Genomic DNA, 24,887 nt, shown 5'->3' with positions numbered 1-24,887 from the left:
AGGGATTTGGTGGAACACGAGACGAGTGGGAGAAGGTCATCGCCTCACGGTGTGTGAGAGCGGCGAGCCGTCGTGGTTCCACCGCGTTCTCCTCAGCGGGGAACCTCACGTCTTGACCTTTACGCCTCTCCGAGAGAACTCAAATGTTCCTTCTTTTTTTCCCGTGCGTGACAAAAGGCCGTTGTCATCAACGCGGCGCGCACACAAAGCGACCGATCGATTGATTGACGGCTTTATTGAATCGGAGCCGTTCGGTGGCGAAGAGCAATAAGTGAACATGAAAATCCTGAAAGATATTTGATTTAATATTAAGAACAATTGATTGAATCTGTCTGTTTTGACTTGGAAAGTAATATGTTGAAGATGCGCTCGAGAACAATTTGTCAACCAAGAGATGGGATCGATGTCTGGTTGAGAAGGAAAACATCGTGGGAGGATTTATTTGATTCTATGCAGAGGACTTTAGAGTTCTTAACATTGTTTTATAATTGTTTTTAACGAGAATTGCTCATGAACATTTGCTTCTTACTTAGCAGACGTCAATGGACTCTTATCCCTGGAGTTTCAGAACAGTTATTTTATAAGAGGTGGAATTATTTTTTAGACAAACCACATGAAATATATCTTTTTTAGTGTATTAATGATTGTTTATTAAGAGAGAAAAAACAAACACGGGCATTGTTGACATATATTTGAGTTGGAATAATGATGCATTTGAAGGAGACTTGTGCACACAGAGAAAATATGAGAAAAAAAACATAATTTCTATGATTTGTGTTTATAATCCTAATGTTTTTTTCCGGACATGATTATTGTTGCCGATGCAAAAACTACTCAGCAAAGTCATGTTGTTTGTTTAAAGAAGCTATATTAATATACATGAAGACATACATGTGGACACATGAATAGAGACATAAATACATGAAGAAATACAGAAATGTAGAAATATATTTATTTAATGATGTCATGTTTAGGTATAACTTATATTTATTTATTCCTGTATTCATTTTTTTATTTATACATTAATTTCAGCATTTATTACCTTCGCATTGAAAATGCCGGAAGGTTATGTTTTGATCGCCGTGTATTTATTTATTTATTTATTTGTATGCGTGTTATTCGCAAATCTCAAAAAGTATTGAACCGAATCGCATGAAATTTGGTGGGATGATTGTTTATTATCCGGGGACCAGTTGATTAGATTTTGGGATCGATCGGGTCAAAGGTCAAAGGTCATGAACAGGTCAAAATCTTTCGCAGAACTCAAAAAGTATTGAACCGAATCGCATGAAATTTGGTGGGATGATTGTTTATTATCCGGGACCAGTTGATTAGATTTTGGGATCGATCGGGTCAAAGGTCAAAGGTCATGAACAGGTCAAAATCTTTCGCAGAACTCAAAAAGTATTGAACCGAATCGCATGAAATTTGGTGGGATGATTGTTTATTATCCGGGGACCAGTTGACTAGATTTTGGGATCGATCGGGTCAAAGGTCAAGGTCAAAGGTCATGAACAGGTCAAAATGTTCTTGAATCGCATGAAATTTGGTGGGATGATTGGTTATTATCCGGGGACCATTTGATTAGATTTTGGGATCAATCGGGTCAAAGGTCAAGGTCATGGAAAGGTCAAACTATTTTTTTACCATAGCACGATACATTTTGTCCAATTGGCATGCAACTAATGCCAAAATGTTCATAATTCAATGCCCAATCTTGTGATATGCGAAGGTATGCGCTCTACCGAGTGCCCATTCTAGTTTATTCCTGTTTTCATTTATTTATTCATACATTTATTTAAAAATGTATGTACTCTTTCCTGTATTTATGTATACATTTATTTAAGCATTTACTTATTTATTCCTGTATTCATTTATTTGTTGATACATTTATTGAAGCATTTATGTATTTATTCCTGTATTTATTTATACATTAATTTAAGCATTTACTTATTTATTACTGTATTCATTTATTTATGTATACATTTATTTAAGCATTTATTTATTTATTCCTGTTTTCATTTATTTATTTATACATTTATTCATGCATTTATTACATTTTCTAAACTCCATTTTCTAAACTCCATATACTAAATGCATACCCTAATATATATATATATATATATATATATGTGTATGAAATATGTATGAAATGACTATTGCTGCCGATTGAATTTATCCGTGTGCAGTCAGGTCACTTTTTACTTTTAACTCCAACACGTGTGGTGGAGACTCGTGTTGCGCTGAATGGAACATAAACCCCGCCCCTCTTTCCTTGTGATTGAACAAAGCATCTCCAACTCCTCCTGAACCTGCAGTCGAGCAGCCGTGCGTGACGCAGCATTTCTTCTTGCCGCTTTACTTGCTTTATCTCTGATAAACTGAGGTGAAACCCCCTCCCCCTCCCCCACGGGCCCGAAGCAGAGCACATGTCCTCTTTATCCCGGAGGCGACACATGGAAGCAACAAAAAAAAGATGCACGTGTGTCGTGAGAAGGGGCCAATAGACGCACACACAAACAAATGAATATATAAAAAGAACAACACTAATAAGAGACTCTGGATGATGATATGGGAGGGAGGGGGGGAGGGGGGGCAGCGCTCTCACAAAGAGACAAATGACCTCCCGACATCACAGACATGGCGGGCCTGAGGAGGGGGGGGGGGGGGGCCTGAGGAGAAGGCCGGTCCACAGAAGCCCGGATAGAGAGAAAAGAGAAGGCCAGAGACACGGAGGGAGAGAAACGAAGGGATGAAACACAAACGACCGACGGCCTCGGAAAGTATTTGTTCTTTCTCGCCCGCTAAAGATGACGAATCCCTCCGCTGCGAATTTTAATCAGCCTCCCGAACAAAGAGCGAGCACACACACACACACACACACACACGTCCATTATCAAACATTAAAGTCATTATAAGTTGTGTTTTTCTCTCGTGGACGACGACGACAACAGAAGACGATGCGCGCGACGCGATTGGCTAAGATCTCGTGAGTGAAGCGTGCACGAGCGAGGGATGGACTGTGTGTGTGTGTGTGTGTGTGTGTGTGTGTTTGTGTGTGTCCTTTGACCGTCCCCTTACTGGACGTGCACGCCGCCTCCTTACCAGGCTGAATAGATCACAATGCCTCGGCCGCGCGGATCGATGCAACGCAAGCTATGGCCGAATGAATTGCTCGTGACATCGCCGAGGAAGACCACGGAGCGCGTGAGAAGAGGACTCAACCACAGAGAGCCGGGGGGGGGGGGGCGGAGTCACGCTCATCGCCTGTCGGTGAATTGTGTGCACGCTCACACATACAGTCGTTGTTTAGTCAATAAGCAATCCCGATGCGAGCGGCCCGGCGGATTATTAAGGCTATTAATGTGTCTCCGGAATGAAATGTGGGAAGAAAAAAAAAATGTGAAAGAAGAAGAATGGAAATCTGGAAGTGGAGAATAGAATGTGTGCAACAGAAATAGAGAGAAAGGATTGGGGGGGGGGAAACAAGTGAGTCTGGGGGCTTCTGTCGTCGTGATGGATAGAGAGAGAGAACACGGGGCTGTACCTCTCCCTCTCTCATCCCCCCCTCTCTCGCCCATTCATACAACCACCAGTCTCCTCTCTCTCTCTCATCCCCGCTTCCTTTCTTATTACCTATGTCCTCGTCCTCTTCTTCCTCCCCTCTTGGTGCTGTTGCTCTAGACTTCATCCCTCCTTCCTCCTCCTGCTTACATCTACATAGGGTTTCCTCTTCAGCGCACTCAGAAGCTTCACCCTCTTCTTCTTCTTCTTGTTCTTCTTCTTCTTTGTCTTCTTCTTTATCTTCTTTTCTCCTCCTCCTCCTCCTCCTCCTCCTCCTCCTCCTCCTCCTCCTTCTTCTTCTTCTTCAAAAACTATATTTACACCCGGGGACTGCTCCCAGAGCCCCCCCCACTCCCTCCCCCCCCCCCCCCACCATCCTTTCATCTCGCCCTCCCTCTTTACATTCATGCCGCCGCGCAGGTTCAACACGTGTGGGAGCGAGCGGCCTGTACGAGGGACCGCGATGGAAGCTGTTCAGAGCGACGCTCATTATTCCCGCGCGCCTCAAACGCTCCGCGAGCTCAAACAGCTCCGAGACCTCCGGGGCCCGGGAACAGAACCAGAGCTTTCAACCCGAGTTCCCTCCTCTTTTCTCCTTCTGTCCTCTCCCATATATGTATCACTTTATCACACATGAAAAAAAACCACCCTCCCCCACCCCTCTTTCCTCCTCCTCCTCATCCTCCTCTTCCTCCTCTTCCCCAGAGAGGTAAAAAAAAAAAAAAACAGCTGTCAGGGTCAAGCTCGCAGATGAATTCCAAAACGACTTTGAAGGGCAGCGAACTTTCTCCAGAGGAGAGGCGGGTTACAAACAAGCATGCAAACAGCGTCGAATGAATACGGCCCGATACCTGACCCACACATACACACATACACACATACACACACAGGCTGTGCAGCTACTCTTTGAATCAATACTGCATCTTAAGTCTGTCTATTGCTTCAAGGTGAAGGCAGCTTGGATCTCCGTGTGTGTTTGTGTGTGTGTGTGTGTGTGTGTGTGTCACGCCCCGACACTTATTTAATAAAAAAAAAAAACTCTTGTTAAATGTCGCAGCGCAGGTGAAGCTCAATGAACAGAAAATGCACCGCTGGCAGTTTTTTTCCTCTCTCTCTCTCTTCCTCCGGCTCCGATTTTCTTTCATAGGATCTTTGAGCTTGAGTCTCAACTTTTAAGGAAGACACGACGAGTCGATCCCCGCTCCGCCCGCCGCCGCCGCCCCGCGGCTCTCGCTCGGGTCGAGACGCGTCGATGAATCACTTTCCATCTTATCCATCATGTCGGTGTGATGTCCCGCCCTCCGCCGCCGTCCGTCATCCATCACGCCAGAGAGAGACGTCGTGAAGCCGATGTTTAATCCAGACGTTTACATCACTCTCCATTATCATTGTAAGGCCCTCTTCTCCCTCGAATGGAGTCGATACCGACGTCTGATTTGATTAACGTGCAAAAAGTTTACGTTTATATAAGAGTCGAACTTTATGCTGCAGAGGTCCTGACCAATGAGGAGGTCCTGACCAATGAGGAGGTCCTGATCAATGAGGAGGTCCTGATCAATGACGAGGTCCTGATCAATGACGAGGTCCTGATCAAAGAGGAGGTCCTGACCAATGAGGAGGTCCTGATCAAAGAGGAGGTCCTGACCAATGAGGAGGTCCTGATCAAAGAGGAGGTCCTGACAAATGAGGAGGTCCTGACCAATGAGGAGGTCCTGATCAAAGAGGAGGTCTTGATCAATGAGGAGGTCCTGATCAAGGAGGAGGTCCTGACCAATGAGGAGGTCATGATCAAAGAGGAGGTCTTGATCAATGAGGAGGTCCTGATCAAGGAGGAGGTCCTGACCAATGAGGAGGTCCTGATCAATGATGAGGTCCTGATCAAAGAGGAGGTCCTGATCAAAGAGGAGGCCCTGATCAATGAGGAGGTCCTGATCAAAGAGGAGGTCCTGATCAATGAGGAGGTCCTGACCAAAGAGGAGGTCCTGACCAATGAGGAGGTCCTGACCAATGAGGAGGTCCTGACCAATGAGGATGTCCTGATCAAAGAGGAGGTCCTGATCAATGACGAGGTCCTGATCAATGAGGAGGTCCTGATCAAAGAGGAGGCCCTGATCAATGAGGAGGTCCTGATCAAAGAGGAGGTCCTGATCAAAGAGGAGGTCCTGATCAATGAGGAGGTCCTGATCAAAGAGGAGGTCCTGATCAATGAGGAGGTCCAGATCAAAGAGGAGGTCCTGACCAATGAGGAGGTCGTGACCAATGAGGAGGTCCTGACCAATGAGGAGGTCCTGACCAATGAGGAGGTCCAGATCAAAGAGGAGGTGAGAGGTCCACAGTGTGTGTCGAATATCAACAACACTGTCTGTCTGTCTGTCTGCCTGCCTGTCTGTCTGTCTGTCTGTCTGCCTGCCTGCCTGTCTGTCTGTCTGTCTGCCTGCCTGTCTGTCTGTCTGCCTGTCTGTCTGCCTGCCTGCCTGTCTGTCTGTCTGTCTGCCTACCTGTCTGTCTGTCTGCCTACCTGTCTGTCTGTCTGTCTGTCTGTCTGCCTGCCTGCCTGTCTGTCTGCCTACCTGTCTGTCTGTCTGCCTGTCTGTCTGTCTGTCTGTCTGCCTACCTGTCTGTCTGCCTGCCTGCCTGCCTGTCTGTCTGCCTGCCTGCCTGTCTGTCTGTCTGCCTACCTGTCTGTCTGTCTGTCTGCCTACCTGTCTGTCTGTCTGTCTGTCTGCCTGCCTGCCTGTCTGTCTGTCTGCCTACCTGTCTGTCTGTCTGTCTGTCTGCCTACCTGTCTGTCTGTCTGTAGTTGACGTCATGAAGCCCGGTGTTGGAATCACTTCCAACACGTGCTCACGTGTCACAGAGTCGGTTTAAACAATGGCTGACGAAATTCAATCCACTTTTTTGTTACTGCTCGGATGTCAGTGTGTGTGTGTGCGTGTGTGTGTGTGTGCATGTGTGTGTGTGTGTTGGACCTTCCAAGTCTCTAAATTTCTGGCAGGAAGATCAGAGGAAATGTGCGTTGTTGTGTTTGTGTGTGGGTGCCTGACGGTGTGTGTGAGAGAGAGAGAGAGAGAGAGAGAGAGAGAGGGCAGGCATGAAAGTGAGATTCTGTTCTGAGACGTTTGATGTCAGAGAACAGCGTCTGCTGTCTGTCTGCCAACCGCCAGCCCTCTATCACCAACCCAACACATGGCCTCTGCAGACTGTGTGTGTGTGTGTGTAAGTGGCCTGATTAGCAGGGACTCGGCTATGTGACACCACTACGGAGCCAGACTGGTAACGTGCACCTCGCCGTGTCACAGTGTCACTGAGTGGGCCAGAGACGCTCAACAGGATTCTGTTCTTTAAGCACATGACAGAGAGAAGTGTGTGTGTGCGTGTGTGTGTGTGTGTGTGTGTGCACGTGGGTGTATTGGAAAGGGTGAGTAATCGCTCACTTCTCGTACCTCTCATCCCACATCACCAATATTTGGATGGGTCCTTGACATCGAGAGTCAAGCACCCTCGTGGATAATTGTTCAGGCATGTGTGTGTGTGTGTGTGGTTTCTGTCTGTGTGCATGTGAACAGTTCTGTGTGTGTGTGTGTGTGTGTGTGTGGGTATGTGTAGGTTTTGCCTCACACTTTGTGTGCCATATAACTCAAAGCTCTTTTCAAACATGGCCGTTACTGACATGCTACTCATTTTCATTAATAACTGCAACTTTATTTCAACTTATACAGAGTTATATACATATATAAATATTTATTAAAACAAAAAATATATTTATATATATATAAATATAGGTATATATATATAGTTAATATATATATATATACATACATATATGTTATATATCGCACATATATATGTTAATTGTAATATATGACTTATATAACATATATATATATATATTTAACATATATATTTAGCACATACATATGTTATATATAACATATTATATGTGTATATATGTTATATATATTTGTTTTTATGTGTTATATGTTTTATATATATACAATATTAATGTTATATGTATATATGTTATATATTATATATGTAAGATATATAATATATAATATATATATACATATATAGATAACAGATAAGATATATAACATATTTGAATGAGAAAATATATAAAAAACTAACTGAGACTTTTAAATGAGCTTTCCGCTCTGTTGGCAGTGGGATGTTTTCATGAAGGAGCAGAAAACCCTCAAAGATCCGGCCGACGTCTGAAGAGCCGGAAGAACAAAAGCAACGTGGGGAGGATGGAGAAGAAAGGCAGATGTGAAATCTGCTCAGAAAGTCAAAACACTTGTCTCTGACTCACTCTCAGACGCGCGGCGCCGACGCACACTGAGACACAAACACACAAACAAACACACAAACAAACACACAAACAAACACACAAACGGGGACCGAGGCGCCGGGAACAAACGGCGTAAAAGGCTGAAAGGTGGATCAACGCCGCCGAGATCTTTCTGCCGCACGCTTCTTGACATTTTTTCTCTAATCGGGCCGGATATAGCTTCTCTCACAAGAACAAACACACACACACACACACACACACACTGAGAATGAATAGTTGAAGGCCGAGGGGGGGGGGAGCTGTTTTGAAGGTGGAAAGAAGAAAAAATGAATAGAATAGAATATGGTTCAACCCCCACACACACACACACACACACTTGGATACGGCTTAATCAAAAGTGAATGGAATCAATATAGGCTTGTGACGACGTGCCGTGAAAGGGACTTGAGAGCTGACAACTGGGTCCCGATGAACAGACGCCTCGACGGCGTCGCGTTCTCTTCCGTCTTCGAATATGAAAAAGAAAAATAGTGAACTGCCGCTCTGCGATTGGTCGATCCATTTCTGCAAGGTCCAGAGGGCTGCGTTGCGTTAATTATACACACCCAAAGGTGACAGGGACATACTGATATTGAACCGTCCGGATGGTTCTGCCTCATTGTTCAGGTGGCGTATTGACTAAAAGTGTGAATGTGATTTTATTTTAACGTGAACTTGTTTTGAGGGCAGCATGAGGACCATGGAGGCTTTACACACCTTTTCAATAAGCGGTGCGCCGACTAACGAGGTTCCGGGAAGTTGTTTGGATTGGAAAATAGTAACACGAGGAGAATCCTCTCGCACTGGAGGGGCCACCTCGGGTTATTACGTTTACTTTTGGTTTTAAGGTTAAGGGAGGTACGATTGAGTTTCCTTCAGGTATTTCCCACCAAACACGACTGCACAGTCGTAGTCTGAAAACTCATTTTGTGTGAACATCCTGAAGTATTTCATATCCTGTAACTCGGAGAGGAACGCCCGTGTGGAAGTGTTGAACACGATTCAGGCTGCCTCTCTTTATCCCGAGCAACACCAGCACGTCATTGGTGTTTTAATCCTGCGGAAATAAAGAAAGCCACCATATATATAAATAAATATGTTTATATATGTGTTTTTATTTTAAAATGTATTTATACTTATTTTCTGTAATGCAATTAAAACAAAAATGTCATGCATTCTGGATTCATGATTTATAACAGCTGAGTGTTTGGAAAATAAAGAACTTCATCACAATATTCTAATTTTCTGAGACAGTCCTGTATATATATATATATATATATATATATATGTATTCATATACATATATATATATATAAATAAATATGTTTATATGTATATGTGTCTTTATTTAAAAATATATTTATAAATATATATATATATATATTTTACTATATATATATATTTATTTATATACATATCTTTAAATATATAGTTATACATATAAATATGTATATATATAAATATATATCCATATATATATATATATATATATATATATAAATATATGGCTTGAATGGAGTATGGCACCAATTTGTCTTTGCATCGTTCGTACCAATCAATTAGAAACGCCCTGATTGGCTCTCAGCTTGGGGCTCATGCACTGTATGCATTGTTATTGATTGCAGTGATTTGCTGCTGTCTGCCCTAAGATAGATAGTTAGGACTTTGCAGAGGGACCAGTGGGAACAGAGGCCGGAGTGGTCGGGGCTGACCCATTGATTAGGTAAAGAGGTGACCGGGGTGTACTATTGATCGGAAACTGGAGGGACAGCTACGCCATAGAATTAAAGTGGACAACCGAGAGAGAGAGAGAGAGAGAGAGAGAGAGAGAGAGAGAGGAGGACTGACTAAAACACTTGCGCCTATTCATAAAGTGAAGACAGGAGGAAAATGCCTCGAAGAAAACCAAACCAAAACAGCTGATACAGATCCAAAAAGTCGTCCTCCTCCTGTTGCCTGGGCTTGAGCTCCGCTGCCTGTACTCCAGATACTTGGCTCAGACATGAAAAAGGGGGTTTAGAACGGCAGATCTGGGACCAGCCTGAGATGCCGGGCGTGTCTACACGCTGGGTTATGGAGCGATGGAAGCTGGAGTCAGGCACGTGCCTGAGGATTAGCCAGCGCCGGGTATTAAGTGGAGAAACTAGAGGACTTGCACAATCAGAGGTTAGAGACTCTAATATGGATTTATTCATCTATTCTCTTTCCTCCCGTTTGACTCCTCACAGAAACAAAGCCAACCTATTAAAGCGAGTATTGAGCAGTGAAGAAACGCTTTTAACAGAAATATTGACATCTGCGCTGCTTTTCTTATTTATTTATCTTCACAGCCGAACAGTGGGGTTTTAATCAGGGCCCGTGTCTCCGCTCGGTGTCTATGCGGTGAGCGAAGGGCTTGCCTTCACCGATGCTTTGACCACCGGCCAATGACGAGCTTCATTGATCCGTTTTTTAAATACATCATTATTTACTTAACTAGGAGTAGTATTCTAAAGATTTTTAGACTCAATTTCTCAAAAATCCTCATATTTCTCACTTTACTTCCCTAAAAGATAATTAAATACATATGTAGTGGGTCAAAAATTGAAGTCAAACTGATGTCATAACCACTTTAAATCATATGTATACTGTATATTTATATAAATATATATGTCTTTATATACGTATATATAAACATATCAAGAAATATATATATATAAATATATATAAAGATATATATATAAAAATACATATATATTTATTAACATTTATATAAATATTTATATATATTTATACATATATAAAAAGATATATATATATATGTATATTTATAAATATATACATATATATATATATATAAATAAATATAAATATAAATATATATAAATATTTATATACAGTATATATATATCACAGAGACGACTCATCACACTCAGATTTCTTCAGAAACTGAAAGTGAAAGAAGCCGGTTGTTTGCGTCAATAGCTCCTTCAAATAAAGAGGATTTAATCGTAAACACGTTTCTGGAACTCGAAGAGTCGAGTAACAATATGCGGTAAAAAAAAAGTGCCGCTTGCAAATTGACTACTTTGTTGGGTTTACCCGTATGTTGTAAACGGGAGAAAATAACTGTCCAATCAGAGTTAATCGTATGCATTAGCTACTTAATGCTTAACCCGAGGCTCCGGGCTGCAGAGAGCCGGCGACTTTGAGAGTGAATTTTTATGGCGGGAGTGCGTCTTTAATCACAACTCAAGGATGACATTTCACAGGTGAGTGCACGTGTGCAACATGTGCTCATCAGACCTCAGTGAACACGGTACACACCATGCTATTAAACCCCTCTCTCTCTCTCTCTCTCACAAATAAACAAACGCCGGTCGGCAGAGACGTGCGCTCCTCGCCTCGCCACGCTGCGCGGCGGCGCCCCGCGGCACATGCGCTCCATTCGATGAGACAGCATGAAGCACAAATCAATATGGATTAAAGCTCTGTAAAGAGCCACTGTGACGCCTCCTGCGCCCGAGGGTGGGGGGGGGGGGGGACAAGTGTGCACTTTATTCTTTATTATGCCAGATTGCAGATTTCTTTTTTTTTCTCTCCATCTATTATCTTTTTTAAAAATCATATAGAGGGAGAGCGAAGGGCTCCGGGATAAAGTTCTGTGCTACGCCCGCCTCTTTGCCATCCATAGGGCTGTTTAGAACATGGCATGAATGTGTGTGTGTGTGTGTGTGTGTGTGTGGGGGGGGCTGGAAACAGCACCTCATTCCACCTGCTACACCTAGACTGAAAGTCACACACACACACAGAGGCCTGGCGGTGGGTCTCGACCCCCCCCCTGTCTTTGGCGTGCCCCCCCAGCGCTCTGCAGGGCGCTGAAGATTATCCCAGCGCTCGCAGACAGTCACAGAATGTTAATCCTCAGCCATCTCTTCCACTGTTCAATCTGGATCACCCCCCCCTCCATCGCCCCCTCCTCCTCACCCCCCCCCCGTTTTCCTAATCCACCGCTCTCCATCCTTTCCTTCTAAAATCTCCTCTAAATTCTCCAGCTCCATCCGCTTTGCATCATTTGCTTTTACCCCCCCCCCCCCCCCATATCCTCTCTCCTCCCCTGAACATCTCTTGATCCCCGTTTTTCTTTACTCGAAAGCGACAAGCACCCCCCCCCCCCATCCCCTCTTTATCCTTCCTCTACGGCGCCATCAGGCCCGCATTGATCTTCTCATCCACCGGGAAAACGAACCCACCAATCAGCCCGTCATAATCACTCTGCAGCTGCTGCTGCGTGTTGATGACGGAGACAGTGAAGAAGCTGCTGGGTTGTTGTGTGTTTTTTGTGTGTCTGAATGAACTTGTGAGCTATTTTTAAAATATGTGGACAAAAAGAAGAAGAAAAAAGGTTTATCAACGACACGGTTAATTCCATTCTGTTAATGATGACAATGATTTCTTTTTTTTTTACAAAAAGAGACAGCAGAGCGTTGGCGTGAGACAGTGAAGAAGCTGCAGGTATGTGTGTGTGTCTGAATGAACTTGTGTGCTTTAAAATAATAATAAAAAAGTGGAGAGAAAGAAGGGGGAGGGGGCATGAATGTGTATTAACTACACGGTTGATTCCATTCTGTTAATGATGATACTGACTCTCCTATTGTAAATGATATTTACAATAAAGGAACAGCTGCTGGAATCGTTGCTTCTAAAAAAAAATTTACAAAAAATCACACAAAACAACCTCTGAATGATATCTGGTCTCCCGCAGCTTCCCTCCCCCTTATTCACACTCGCTCTCTCTCAAAAAGTGCCCTCTATTTCTTTCTTTTTTTACTACTCGTCCTGCAGGGTTTTTTTTCTTTCCCGGGACAGTGTGGCCGCTATAACTTCCAAACAATAAATTCCAGTTTGTGATCTGTCAGCAGTCTCCGGGCTGTTACCCCGTGTCGCGCTGTGCGCTTTGTCGTCATGCAAAACATGGAGTGCAACAAAAAACAACTTTACGTCTTCACACACCTCAGCATCTTTCCACCGCGGGCGATCTGGCACATCCAATAAATCTCCGGCTGAAATGTTTGCCGCGGTGCATTTAGACGTTGCATTAACCACTTGAACTGTACATTTTACCCCTTTTAAATGGCTTCGAAGTTTGATAAATCACTTTTTTCCTCTCCTCACTGTTTGACACCATCTGCTTGTTCTGGCTGTAATGCAAACCAAAATGTTCACTCTTCCTGGCTCCTTCGCGGCATCGACGTTTTTTTGGACCGTGCAATTTGAGTTAATTATGACGGGCGTGCCAAAAAAAAAATCTGCAGGGGTGGAGGGGTTAACACTTACTGATTTATTAATGTGAATACATTTGACAGTCAAATTCGTGCTGGTTTTATTAATCACCGTTAAAACACTCGATGCCGTAAATGTAAGAATCGTATTCAGAGAGAGCCGAGCGGCGTTATACAACTCAGACCCTCCTCTGCAGACAATATTTCTAAAGATCGATAAGGCTGTCCGTTCCAGCTCCAGGTAACATATATCATTCACACGTAAATGATACAGGTGGAAATGGCGTTTATTGTGTTATGGCTGGTGGTATTCATCAGTTTTTATAACATCTATTCTGTATCGCTGCTGCGTGTTTCTCCTCTCTCATAATAAATTCAACAAAGCATTGTCGTCCCATGATACAGTGATGTCTGCAAGCAGAATAACGCATCAGAAACAAAACACGATAAAGCTGATATGAATTAGTGAGTGGGTGAGGTTGTGGTTTAAGATAAGACTGAACGATTGTGAAAAAATATCTAATTGCAATTATTTTGACTTATATTGCAATTTGGGATGTGGGTTGCTCGGGGGAATGATCATTATTCCTTGATTCTTACTTATATATATTAGTTCTTATTCAGTGTTCTCCATTTCATTGAACATATACAATAACTATGGTATAATTTTGGCAAAGATGTTTTTCTTAAATTTGCAGACTATGACGTGTAGGCAGAGAGACAATATTTAATAGAAAATGGTATTCTCACTCACATTTTTCATTTTAACAAATGCAACACAAGAAAAATATTATATTTATATTGCAGTTGGCCACACTGTGATTTCGATGCAATTTCAATTAATTCTGCATCCCTTAAATAAGATGTTACTCTTAAACTTCTTGTCCTGTGGAGAACATGAACGTCTGCAGCAAATTCTAACGTCAATCCATCCAAAATGTTTTTTTTTCAAGTAGAAACTGAAACGTCATCCTCATGGTGTCACATGAAGAAAAATTAAGTTGGTTCTTCAGAGTGATGCCATAGAAGAACCATTTCTGGTTCCACAAAGAACCTTTCTAACCAGGGTTCTTTAATGAACCATTTCATTCTTCAAATAACCTATAAAGGTGTCTCAAAGAACCTTCAAATGATGGTTCTTTAAGGCACCATTTCTGGTTCCACAAAGAACCTTTCAAACTGGGTTCTTTAAAGAACCATTTCCTTAAATAGTTCTTCAAATAACGTATAAAGGTACCTCAAAGAACCTTCAAAACATGTTTTTTTAAGGCACCATTTATGGTTCCACAAAGAACCTTTCAAACCAGGGTTCTTTAAAGAACCATTTCCTTAAATAGTTCTTCAAATAACGTATAAAGGTGTCTCAAAGAACCTTCAAAACATGTTTTTTTAAGGCACCATTTATGGTTCCACAAAGAACCTTTCAAACCAGGGTTCTTTAAAGAACCATTTCCTTAAATAGTTCTTCAAAGATCCGATCACGGTGCCTCAAATGAAAGAATGGTTCTTCGGTAGGTGACGGTTCTTCGTAGAACCACAAAGCCTTTTAAAGAACCATTTAAGAACCATTATTTTTCTGTGTGCACTAATGGAAAAGTCAGGTGATCACCACAGTGGTTGGGATTCACTGTCTCTACCTGACATCTCGACCAAAGTCCAGGACACATCACCCAACAGTATAAGTAAAATAAATAGAGGGACGGTTTCCCTTCGACTAACACATTTACACGTCTGATGGCGGAACCAGTCCACGAGTAGATACTGGTCAGCCACCAGTAATGGCTGTTCCTTCCACCTATCGCCTATCTGCCAGAGGTAAGATTGATGACGGTGTCCTCCACGGTCACCGGTGGGTTGTATATCACTCTGTGGACAGGTGACATCTGTGTGAATGTGTTGGCCCCGGTTGATAGCTCAGTAATTGTTCCATCATCTGCTCCACTAACGTCATTTTGAGACATACCATTAAGGTTTAGATTAAAAGGTCAACGTTCGTCTCCAATTTTGAATCCATTCAAATAAGGAAAATACAGAGATGTTTCACAGACCTCACTTCTTGCAATAACTTAATATTCCTTTGGTATATCACACAGAGCAATAAATTGAGAAAGCCTGTGGTGTCTTGAAGATGTTCTTGAAGAAATTGAATGCTGCTGAAGAGCTTTAAAAGTTAATATGTACCCAAAAATGAAATACTGCTTTAATAAGTGGTGGTAGGAAGAAGGAGAGGTTTTGATTAGTACAGTTGTCAGGCGTTGGCTACTGATGGTACTGTATCTCCTGCATCAGTATCAGTGATGGACCGTCAGCTTCGGGTTGTGTGACACAACTTAACTCCAACAACTTTCTCTGGAATTGGGTTACATATTGAATGAAATTCATCAGCATATAGAAAGCGTCTGTTATCCCTTCGAGTATACTGTATGTGCTGTATACGGAGAAATATGTATATTTTAAGACTTTCATTTCCAAGGAAGTCGTGAATATTTACTCACCATGAAACCAAGGGGAATGTCATCGGCAAATAGTATATTTCTGATGTGTTTCCACAGACAGAAAGTCATAAAATAAGGCATAGAGGGAAATTAACATCAGTAAATAGCGGCTGTGATAACTTTGCCTCATACGGGTACTCTAATTTAACCGCAAGAGTCTGAATTTATATGAACAGCAATTTCATTTAAAAATGTCAGCGCCAAGTTCCATTATTTCTATAGCGTTCATGTGTAGGTCAGGACAAATGGAGTTTTTTTTTCGAGCTGCATATCAATCTGTCGGTTTGTTAGGGCAGAAACTATTTCCGGAGGAACATTAACCTCCCCGCGGGGTTTGCGTTGCTCCTAATCAACGGAGCGCGGATGGAATTGGACGATAAATATTGTGTTGAAATCGGCAGGAAGAGAAGAGGTTAACGCTGCTGGTGCAGCACAGTCCTGCGTGGCTAAATAACGGCTAACGGATAATGGGTAACGGCTAACGGAGGTTTCACTGAGCTCTATTCAGGACAAACGGCTATTGAGCAAAGATATATCATCTGGTAACCTTTAGTTTGGGGCGAGAAACTTGGATAAATACACTGGGTTGAAGGAGATGTTTTCACAAAAATATACTTTAAATAGCTAAAACATACTAGCAACATTGCTAAAACTAACGGTTAACGGCTTACGGCTAACGGAGGTTCGGGTACATGTAAATACAGCACTTAAATGCATAGCTTTATCATATACTGTATACTACTGCTCATCAATGAAGCCAAAGCATATATTTATCCGATTACTCTATTAATTAATAAATAAATTGGTAGAATACTCAATTTCTTAAATTAAAGATATGTTTATCTGTATATCTGTGTTGACCAACTGTGCGTCCCTGTGACCACACACGCTGTAAAACCTGATTTCACCTCTTTCTTTTTATTGAAAAGTGCTTCAAGAAGATTAACCTTTCCATGAGAGCACCCAGAACCTGTACTCTGTTATCTCCTCATCTCTTTGCTGGATGTTTTACTCCTTTACGATTCACTCCAAGGTCGTGACCTTAAAGTACCACGTCCAACATGTTAGATAGATAGATAGATAGATATATACTTTATTAATCCCCAAGGGGAAATTTGTCAATGTTCATATTGTGCGAGACAAATCCGCACGGCATAATACAAAATAAAAGAAACGACCTTCAACCTCCCAACACACAAAGGTTTGTTTCCCTTCCTTCTCTACGCAGTCAACTGCCTCCCAAAACAAGCACTCTCATTCAACTAATGGAAACAGATGAAAACTCCACAGCCCAATAACACCAACATTAACACTAATTCTCGCTCGCAGAGACAAACAATCTCCGAGACGTGAGTAAATACGGCTGAGTTTCCCGTTCGGGGAGGAAAAAAAAAAACACACACACACAGAAGACGAAGAGAAAAAAACACTCACCCTCTGGGAAATTTTCTGTGATCAAGTGCAAAGAGATTAACCAGTTGGACGCGCGCTGATGAACAGGGCATCATAATGAAAGGCGCTCGTAAATGTCGATGAGCCATGTGGAAAAAGAACAATGGTCGCCTCGTATCGGAGTAAAGACGAGAGTAATGCACGGAAACCAATTATTCTACTGTCCCCGTTTCCCACCTAACTTTTTTACCAATGAGCTGAAGAAAATGTTTCATTACAACAATTACAGTAATACGTGCAATCACACTTTCGGGAAAAACGAGCGAGCCTTTGAACCGACTCGGGGATAATGTCGTACTCTCAGCTGGAGCCGCTTTGAATCTATTACATGGTGTGCAACAGCCTCTTTCATAAAAACAACAAAACAACAACAACAGCACATCAACTTATCGACAAAACAGTCAATCACGCACGCGAGACGAAGGGCACATCGAACGCAATCACACGGCACAGATGGGCCGGAGGTGGCCCCGAGTAATCTAGCAGGGGCCACGCAGTCTTACTGATCACAAAGTCCCCAAACGGGTCCTGGTCCTCCTCGTCGTCGAGGTACGCTGCGGGGGGGGGGGGGGTTGCGGAGGAAAGAAAGAAAAGAAGAAGAAAAGACACAGAAACAACAAAAACTAGAACGGGCACTCGGTAGAGCACATACCTTCGCATATCACAAGATTGGGCATTGAATTATGAACATGTTGGCATTAGTTGCCAATTGGATAGAAATTGACCGCGCTATGGTAAAAAGAAGATTTTGACCTTTTTATGACCTTGACCTTGACCTTTGACCCGATCGATCCCAAAATATAATCAAATGGTCCCCGGATAATAACCAATCATCCCACCAAATATCATGCGATTTGGTTTAATACTTTTTGAGTTATGCGAGTAACACGCATACAAATAAATAAATAAATACACGGCGATCAAAACATAACCTTCCGCATTTTCAATGCGAAGGTAAAAAGGGTTATGACGGAAAGAAAAGGTGGAAAAAACGAAACTGGGGATGAGTAAGAAATGTACAACTGAATTCAAAATGGAGGTGACTAAATAATGAATGAATAAATCGTGAAGTAAATAAATAATAAAAGCGACTGCGGCCTCCCGCCGCCCTCCCTCGTTCTTCCTCTCCATCTGATACCTCCAGCCTTCATTAGGAGGCAAAGCGCTGACCATTAAACTACTAAACTAGTTTCAGAGACATGCAGAGGAAAATATGATCGCTCATAATTGGCTGGAGAATTCTCAATTTGCTCTCAGTGCGCTCCTCTCTCTCTCTCTCTCTCTCTCTCTCTCTCTCTCTCTCTCTCTCTCTCTCTCTCTTTTCTCCGGCAGGTCTGAAGATGGCATGAGAGGCCATTACGGGCTAACTAAATTCCCTATTAGGGCGGCAGCGCGGTCGTCAGCAAGTTACAAATCCCACGCAAACGATACCCCCCCCCCCCTCCCTCTGTCACCTGATAATAATACTCCCGTTAGCATGGGCGGTGCCTTCACTGCCGCCTCCTCACGAAAAGGGAAACACGTTATCTGATGTTGTCTTTTAGTTTTTGTCGTCCGACGCCGGCGTCGTCAGCTGAATGTGAAAACCCTTCCTTCAATCTCCTTTTCCATTTATTCATCGCTCATGTTTTCCTCCTCTTCTTCCTCTTCTTCCTCCTCTCCCCATCACTCTCTTTAATGTGAGTTAGCATCCATCTACTGTGATCAATATCCCAGGGCTTGTATTAAACACTGCCCTTGTGCATCTCTCTCTCTCTCTCTCTGTGTGTGTGTGTGTGTGTCCTCACTTCCAGTCCAACAATGCCATTGCATGCTTCTATTCATCACTGGTGTGTTGTGTGTGAACAGGTTTGTATATGTTGTATGAACCAATCTTTATTGATCCTGACTTTGAGGCATTTTTCAGACTCAAAAATAGACAGACATTCACAAATAAAACACCAGGCACATATATGTGTGTGTGTGTGTGTGTGTGTGTCCACCACTACTTTGCTCACTCCAGCCTTTGAGCTCTCGCTGCATGGACAAAAAGTCCTTGAACCAAGGGGGTGAAAGTATGGGTGTGAGAGTGTGTGCGCGCAGACACACACACTCTCACACACACACACTCACAGCGGCGCGTGTGAAAGCGAGCTGTCAGTGCCGCTCTCCCACACCATTCATCACGAGCTCCTAATTCTGTTAGACCATTGTAGAACCTTTCGCACCACACGTTGCTCTCTGAAAACTCAATCAGAGGCTAATGCCCCCAACCTCGCTGACACACACACACACACACACACACACACTAACACACACAAGCTTTCACTCTCAGTTTTCTTACTCACATGCACTCACAGAGACCCTGAGGGGACAGCGGCGGTCTTGGGGGACCCCGCCGGTCCGCCTCTATAAGTGTTGCCTGTATTTTGATTGACAGGAGCTCCATGGACGGAGTTACACGAGAAAAAAAAAAAGGCTCCGACAAATAATTACAACATGTGTCCCAAAGTACTAATTCAAACTTCTAAATGATCATGATTACACATTATCTTCATTTACCTTGATTGCGAGACAATCCGTGGAAACGTTCCCCTTAAAGCGACGGCGCGTCGGTTGATTTGGGTTGATTTACGGCGGTGTGTTCAAAGAAATAATAAAGAATAAAGAGGACGGCAGCACGGGTGCAGGCACTCTGCCACCTGCGCTAGCGGATTTGATTAGTTAATCAGGAATCACTTTGCCCAACGCGGCTTTTATAAAGCATAATTACAGCGGCAGCTACCCACGAAAAAAAAAAATTTATATTCTTTTGACTGCAGATGTTTTACGGGGCATTTGGGAAAGTTTTTCCGCTTCGTTAAAACAAATATAAAAGAAAAAGAGAATTAACATAAAGTTAGAGAAAACCAGCTTCCAAGAGCAAAAGCCTGTGAGGCAATTGAGCGTGTCAGAGGGGGCGGGGGGAGGGGAGGGAGGGGGAGGAGCCAGACCAAATTTAGCGCCACCTTTTCATTCTCTAATTACGAGATGAATACGCCCCGTCACGTACGTCACGATACCGCCCTCGTGATTTATCATCCAGTCGGGACAGATGGAGAGAGAGATTGAGTCGGAGAGAGAGAGAGAGAGAGAGAGCAGCCAATCGGGCGTGCGTGTGGGAGGAGTGGGCGGGGCCAGCGCTCAGGAAGTTGTCCATTACGAGTAAAGGCGAGTTGAATTAGATTCATGCCTGATTCCTTAACAGGGTGCTCGTTAACGACCACACACACACACACACACACACACACGCACACACACACACACACACACACACACAGAGCGCTGGACTATGGATTGTGGCCGTAAAGTCCGCCCCGGGCTTCGGGTTTAAATCAATGTCGCAGCCTGATCTTATTCCATCTAATGCGTGTTTTAATCCTTCTCCCTCCTGATCAATGCCGTTTGGATGCCGTCGTCGGGGAGGCACCGCCGCGGGGATTTACAGCCGCTCGCCGTATTCTCCCGCCCATGTTTCCAGACGGACGTTTTACGAGGCGGAGCGCAGCGCGTCGGTAAATCTCCTCCGCCACTTTGACAAAATGAAATCTCCCTCCGCCGCCGCGCCCCGTGTTTGTTTGCCTCCCCGCGCCGCTCGGATCGGCCAAGTCGACGTTCTAGTCTCTTTATTTTAATAGTGTCTAGAAGGGCCATAAAAGCAAAGTGTCTTTATTCAATACTTGACAATAAAGCCGGATGTAGGGGAAGAAAATCCCTGAGTTGCATTCAGGGAACTAATTTAACAGGCTTTACATACTTGTCTGTAATTGGAAAAGTAGCCGTAAATGCAACAACAACAAAAATACACCAAAAAAAACAACAAATGGAAAAATAATGAGCGCGTTTATTTTAGTTTTCACAGGTGCCAGATGTCCGGGGAGGAAACGGGAGAACCACCTTTATGGATGGATTTTTGAACACGTTATCATTTCACGTGGTGTGACTCCGTCATCCGGGTGTTTTATTTAAAGTGTTCACAGCCTCGGGAAGGCAATCGCTGTGTGTGTGTGTGTGTGTGCAATATTGTTCATCACACTGGAATCACACTGTGATTATATTTTCATATCGGGGGGTTCAGGGACAACATTTTTATTCATGGTCTGGTCATTTTTGGGGAATTTTGGGCTATTTGGATTCACATATATATATTTATATGTACATACATATAAAAATATAATATATATACAGTATATATATATATATAATATATATATACAGTATGCTGTATATATATATATATGTATAAATATACTATATATATACAGTGTATATATTTATATATAAAATATATATATTTACATATATACAGTATATATATATATACATACACTGTATATATACACAGTATATATATAGATAGATACACTGTATATATACACAGTATATATATATACATACACTGTATATATACACAGTATATATATATACTGTATATATGTAAATATATACTATATATATGGTATATACAGTATATATATACTATATATATAGTATATACAGGCTATGTATACTATATATAGTATACATATCTATATATCTATATATATATACACATACAAACAAATACAGCAGCATGGCCCTGTGTAATCATCCACGAAGCAGTATTCAAAGTTGTGTGTGAGTTGTACTTGTGTACTTTAAGGTGTACTGCTGGTGCTAATTGTGTTGAGACTCGCGGAGGCACCGAGCACCGCGGCTGACGAGCGCTCTCCATCCAGAGGATCACACTCTTTAATTTGTTATCGACTCTTGTTATGTTTTTATTCTCTTCTTCCAGACATCTCAACTTGACCTGTTTTAGACATTAAAAAATGAAATAAAACAGCGAGTGCACGTCGTTAGGAAAACCTGAAATATGGCTTCCTGTGTTGAACTTATAATTGGAGTCCAAGTGGTTCACTTCAATTAATATTCGTATTATCATAATGAAACAAAATGAGTAATTAAGTGAAAAGAAATTAGGCAAAAGAAAGCTCCGATATCATCCAAGCGATGGCTCTAACACACGCACGCACACACACACACACACACACACATAGGCGCCAGATAACGAACCAATATTTGGGTTTGCACGGGACTCTATAAGGAGAGAGGTTGTAGGGTGAGACTCATGTAGATGGGAACGCCAAACACACACACACACACACACAGGCAGCTTTTTCTGAGGTTTGTGATATCTGTCACCGTGTCTCTGCAGGGCGTTCTATTTTGGTAGTGAAATCCGCAGTAGGGCGCACGTGCACGCTCATCCACACGTGCACTCCTGCCCCCGGAGGGGAACCCGAGACCCTTAAACCGACACCTGTCAGTCACGCTGGCGAGCCGCGCCGACGGGAGCATAACGAGACACGGTGGGAGGAGACGGAAGACAGGAAGAAGAAGAAGAAGCTCCACGAAGACGAAAGGCGGGAGAGGAGGCAGATGAAGAGGGGGAGGAGGAAGAGGAGGAGGAGAAGTGGAGGTGAGACTTGTGAAGCGTGTTAAGAGACGCGGCGAGAGCGGGGCGGCGTGCCCGTTTGGTGTTTTTTAGCACGTCAACGTTCTTTTTGATTTTCTTAGCATGTGTTCACGATGTTGTTTCTCCGTCTGCCTCCGTCAAACGCTATTATTAGACCCTCAGATCCTCCTACTGCTGGTTTGACACTCCTGTCACTCCTGTTTCACACACACACACACACACACACACACACACACACAGATAAACAGAGTAGGGCATAAAGAGACAATGGCAGTAACGTTGACTCTTGTGAATCTGCCTGTGGAATCTCGTGCATTCGCTATCAGACCTTTCGTTCGATGAGTTATCCTCATCCAGAGCCACTACATAACTATAACGAGTTGACAGGCTCACACACACACACACACACACACACACACACACACACACACACACACACACACACACACACACACACACACACACACACACACACACACACACAGATAAACAGAGTAGTGCATAGAGAGACAATGGCAGTAACGTTGATTCTTGTGAATCTGCCTGGGGAATTTCGTGCATTCGTTATCAGACCTTTCGTTCGGTGGGTTATCCTAAATAACCATAACGAGTTGACAGGCTCACACACACACACACACACACCTGGTGCTTTTTATCGGGCCGCCTCTGATCTCGTCGCGCCGGCTGCCCGAATCTGAACCTCCGGTCTGTGAAAACCATCAGACGAGCCTGAGAGGCGGTGGCTCCCCTGAAAAGCTCCGGCGCGGAAGGGCAAACCGGCATTTAGCCGAATTGACTTTAATTGAGCGGCGCTCTACATAATCATGAATAGCAATGAGCCGACTTGTGAATGCTCGGATCCTGTGAACGAGCACTAAAAAAACTAAACGCCCCCGTGACGAAGATATCCGAACGCGTGAAGTCGTCCGACAACTTTTGATCCGATCGTCGCTCGTCGAGATCACGACGCGCCGCGAGCGGAGAAAGCATTATCGGCAAACGCGGAGCGGGATTAGGAAGCTAATTTCCACGAGGTCTGTAAAATGCCGGTTTCGTCGGTGGAGTTTCGGCGGCGGCGGCTGATATCTGCGGCGGCGAGATTAGCTCGGTAATTAACCACAAAGCAATTATCGGGCGGCGGGATGAGAGGCGCGTCTCGGGGAAGGTGTTTCTGGACGTGTTTAATAGGTGTCGAGTCGTTGTTGTTCCTGATCCGGAGGCCCCGCGGTCCAGAGGAGGTCGATTCCACAGATGATATTCACTTCCTCCTCCGGAGGATTCAATGAATTACGACTGTTGCTTTTCCTTCCTTCCGCCTTTCATTAACCTCCACCGAACCCCTCCGGCGTTACGGCTAACGAGGAAACGGAAAGTTGGCGCTAAACAAAAGTGTGCCAGAGGATGGAACGTCACTCTAGGAACATCACATTTTCGATTTCTAGGCTTCTTCTTCTCTCTCTCCGCATCTCCGTCTCGGATGGCGGGGGCGAGAAAAATGCTCCGGCTCCCATTATTCTGTATTATTTGGCCACTTGTGAGATCTTACAAGAGGGTAGAGCGGGAGAGCTAAAGTGCTATTGAAGGAGTGTAAGGACGGCTCTGTGGGGTTTTTGGGGGGGGAGGGGCTCGGGGGGGGGGGGGGGGTCCGACCACTGTTAATCGGATCAGAAACAGAATAAATCAATAACATAATGGCCGCCTGTTTAAGAGGCGGCGTGGAAAGATTTCGACAATATCGACAAAAACTTGCAAGTGCAAGTTTAAACATTCTCGCTCACAATCCCTTCAGACATCGACTCCTCCGCTACAGCGTCCTCCTCGATGTGTGTGTTCACTCCCTCCCTCCTTCCCTCCCTCCTTCCCTCCCTCCCTCGCTCCCTCGCTCCCACTCTCCTCAAACCAGCGGCGCCCGCGTTCCTCTTCCTACCTGACTCGTCGTCGGACTTGTTGTCATTGTCGGAGTCGGTGAGGGTGAGGGCGGAGTTCTCGCGGCTGGACACCCCCGAGCTCCGCCGGGACTTGACCCGGCCCCGGCCCGCCCACAGCTGGATGGCTCGCTCCGGGGACAGCGGCCCCTCGGGGTCCGAGTCGGCGTCGGAGCCGGCGCTCAGGGAGTAGCCCCTCTGGAGGAGGCCCAGGTCGGGGCAGTAGGGGGCGGCGGCCGGGGGCGGCGGCGGCTCGCACACGCCCAGCTCGGCCAACGTGAAGCTGCCCCCTGAGAGGGAGAGAGCGGAGTTACACGGGGGGAGAGGGAGGAGGGGGGGGGGGGATAAATAAATAAAGTAGATGGAGGACAATCACACTAACAA

At 44.0% G+C, this 24,887-nt stretch overlaps 1 protein-coding gene across 1 annotated transcript in view; it reads right to left on the bottom strand.

The window, feature by feature from the left end:
- Positions 1-24,887, bottom strand: part of tenm2a (teneurin transmembrane protein 2a) — a 193,183-nt gene that overhangs the window by 146,660 nt on the left and 21,636 nt on the right. Inside the window, exon 2 of the mRNA XM_056439037.1 lies at positions 24,506-24,793. Coding sequence (XP_056295012.1) covers positions 24,506-24,793 — 288 coding nt within the window. The remainder of the gene's footprint in view (positions 1-24,505; positions 24,794-24,887) is intronic.

The sequence above is a fragment of the Pseudoliparis swirei genome, chromosome 19, assembly GCF_029220125.1.
Source record: "Pseudoliparis swirei isolate HS2019 ecotype Mariana Trench chromosome 19, NWPU_hadal_v1, whole genome shotgun sequence".
Classification (NCBI taxonomy): Eukaryota; Metazoa; Chordata; class Actinopteri; order Perciformes; family Liparidae; genus Pseudoliparis; species Pseudoliparis swirei.
The sequence above is the reverse complement of the archived record's forward strand: the minus strand, read 5'-3'. Positions and strand labels throughout refer to the sequence as shown.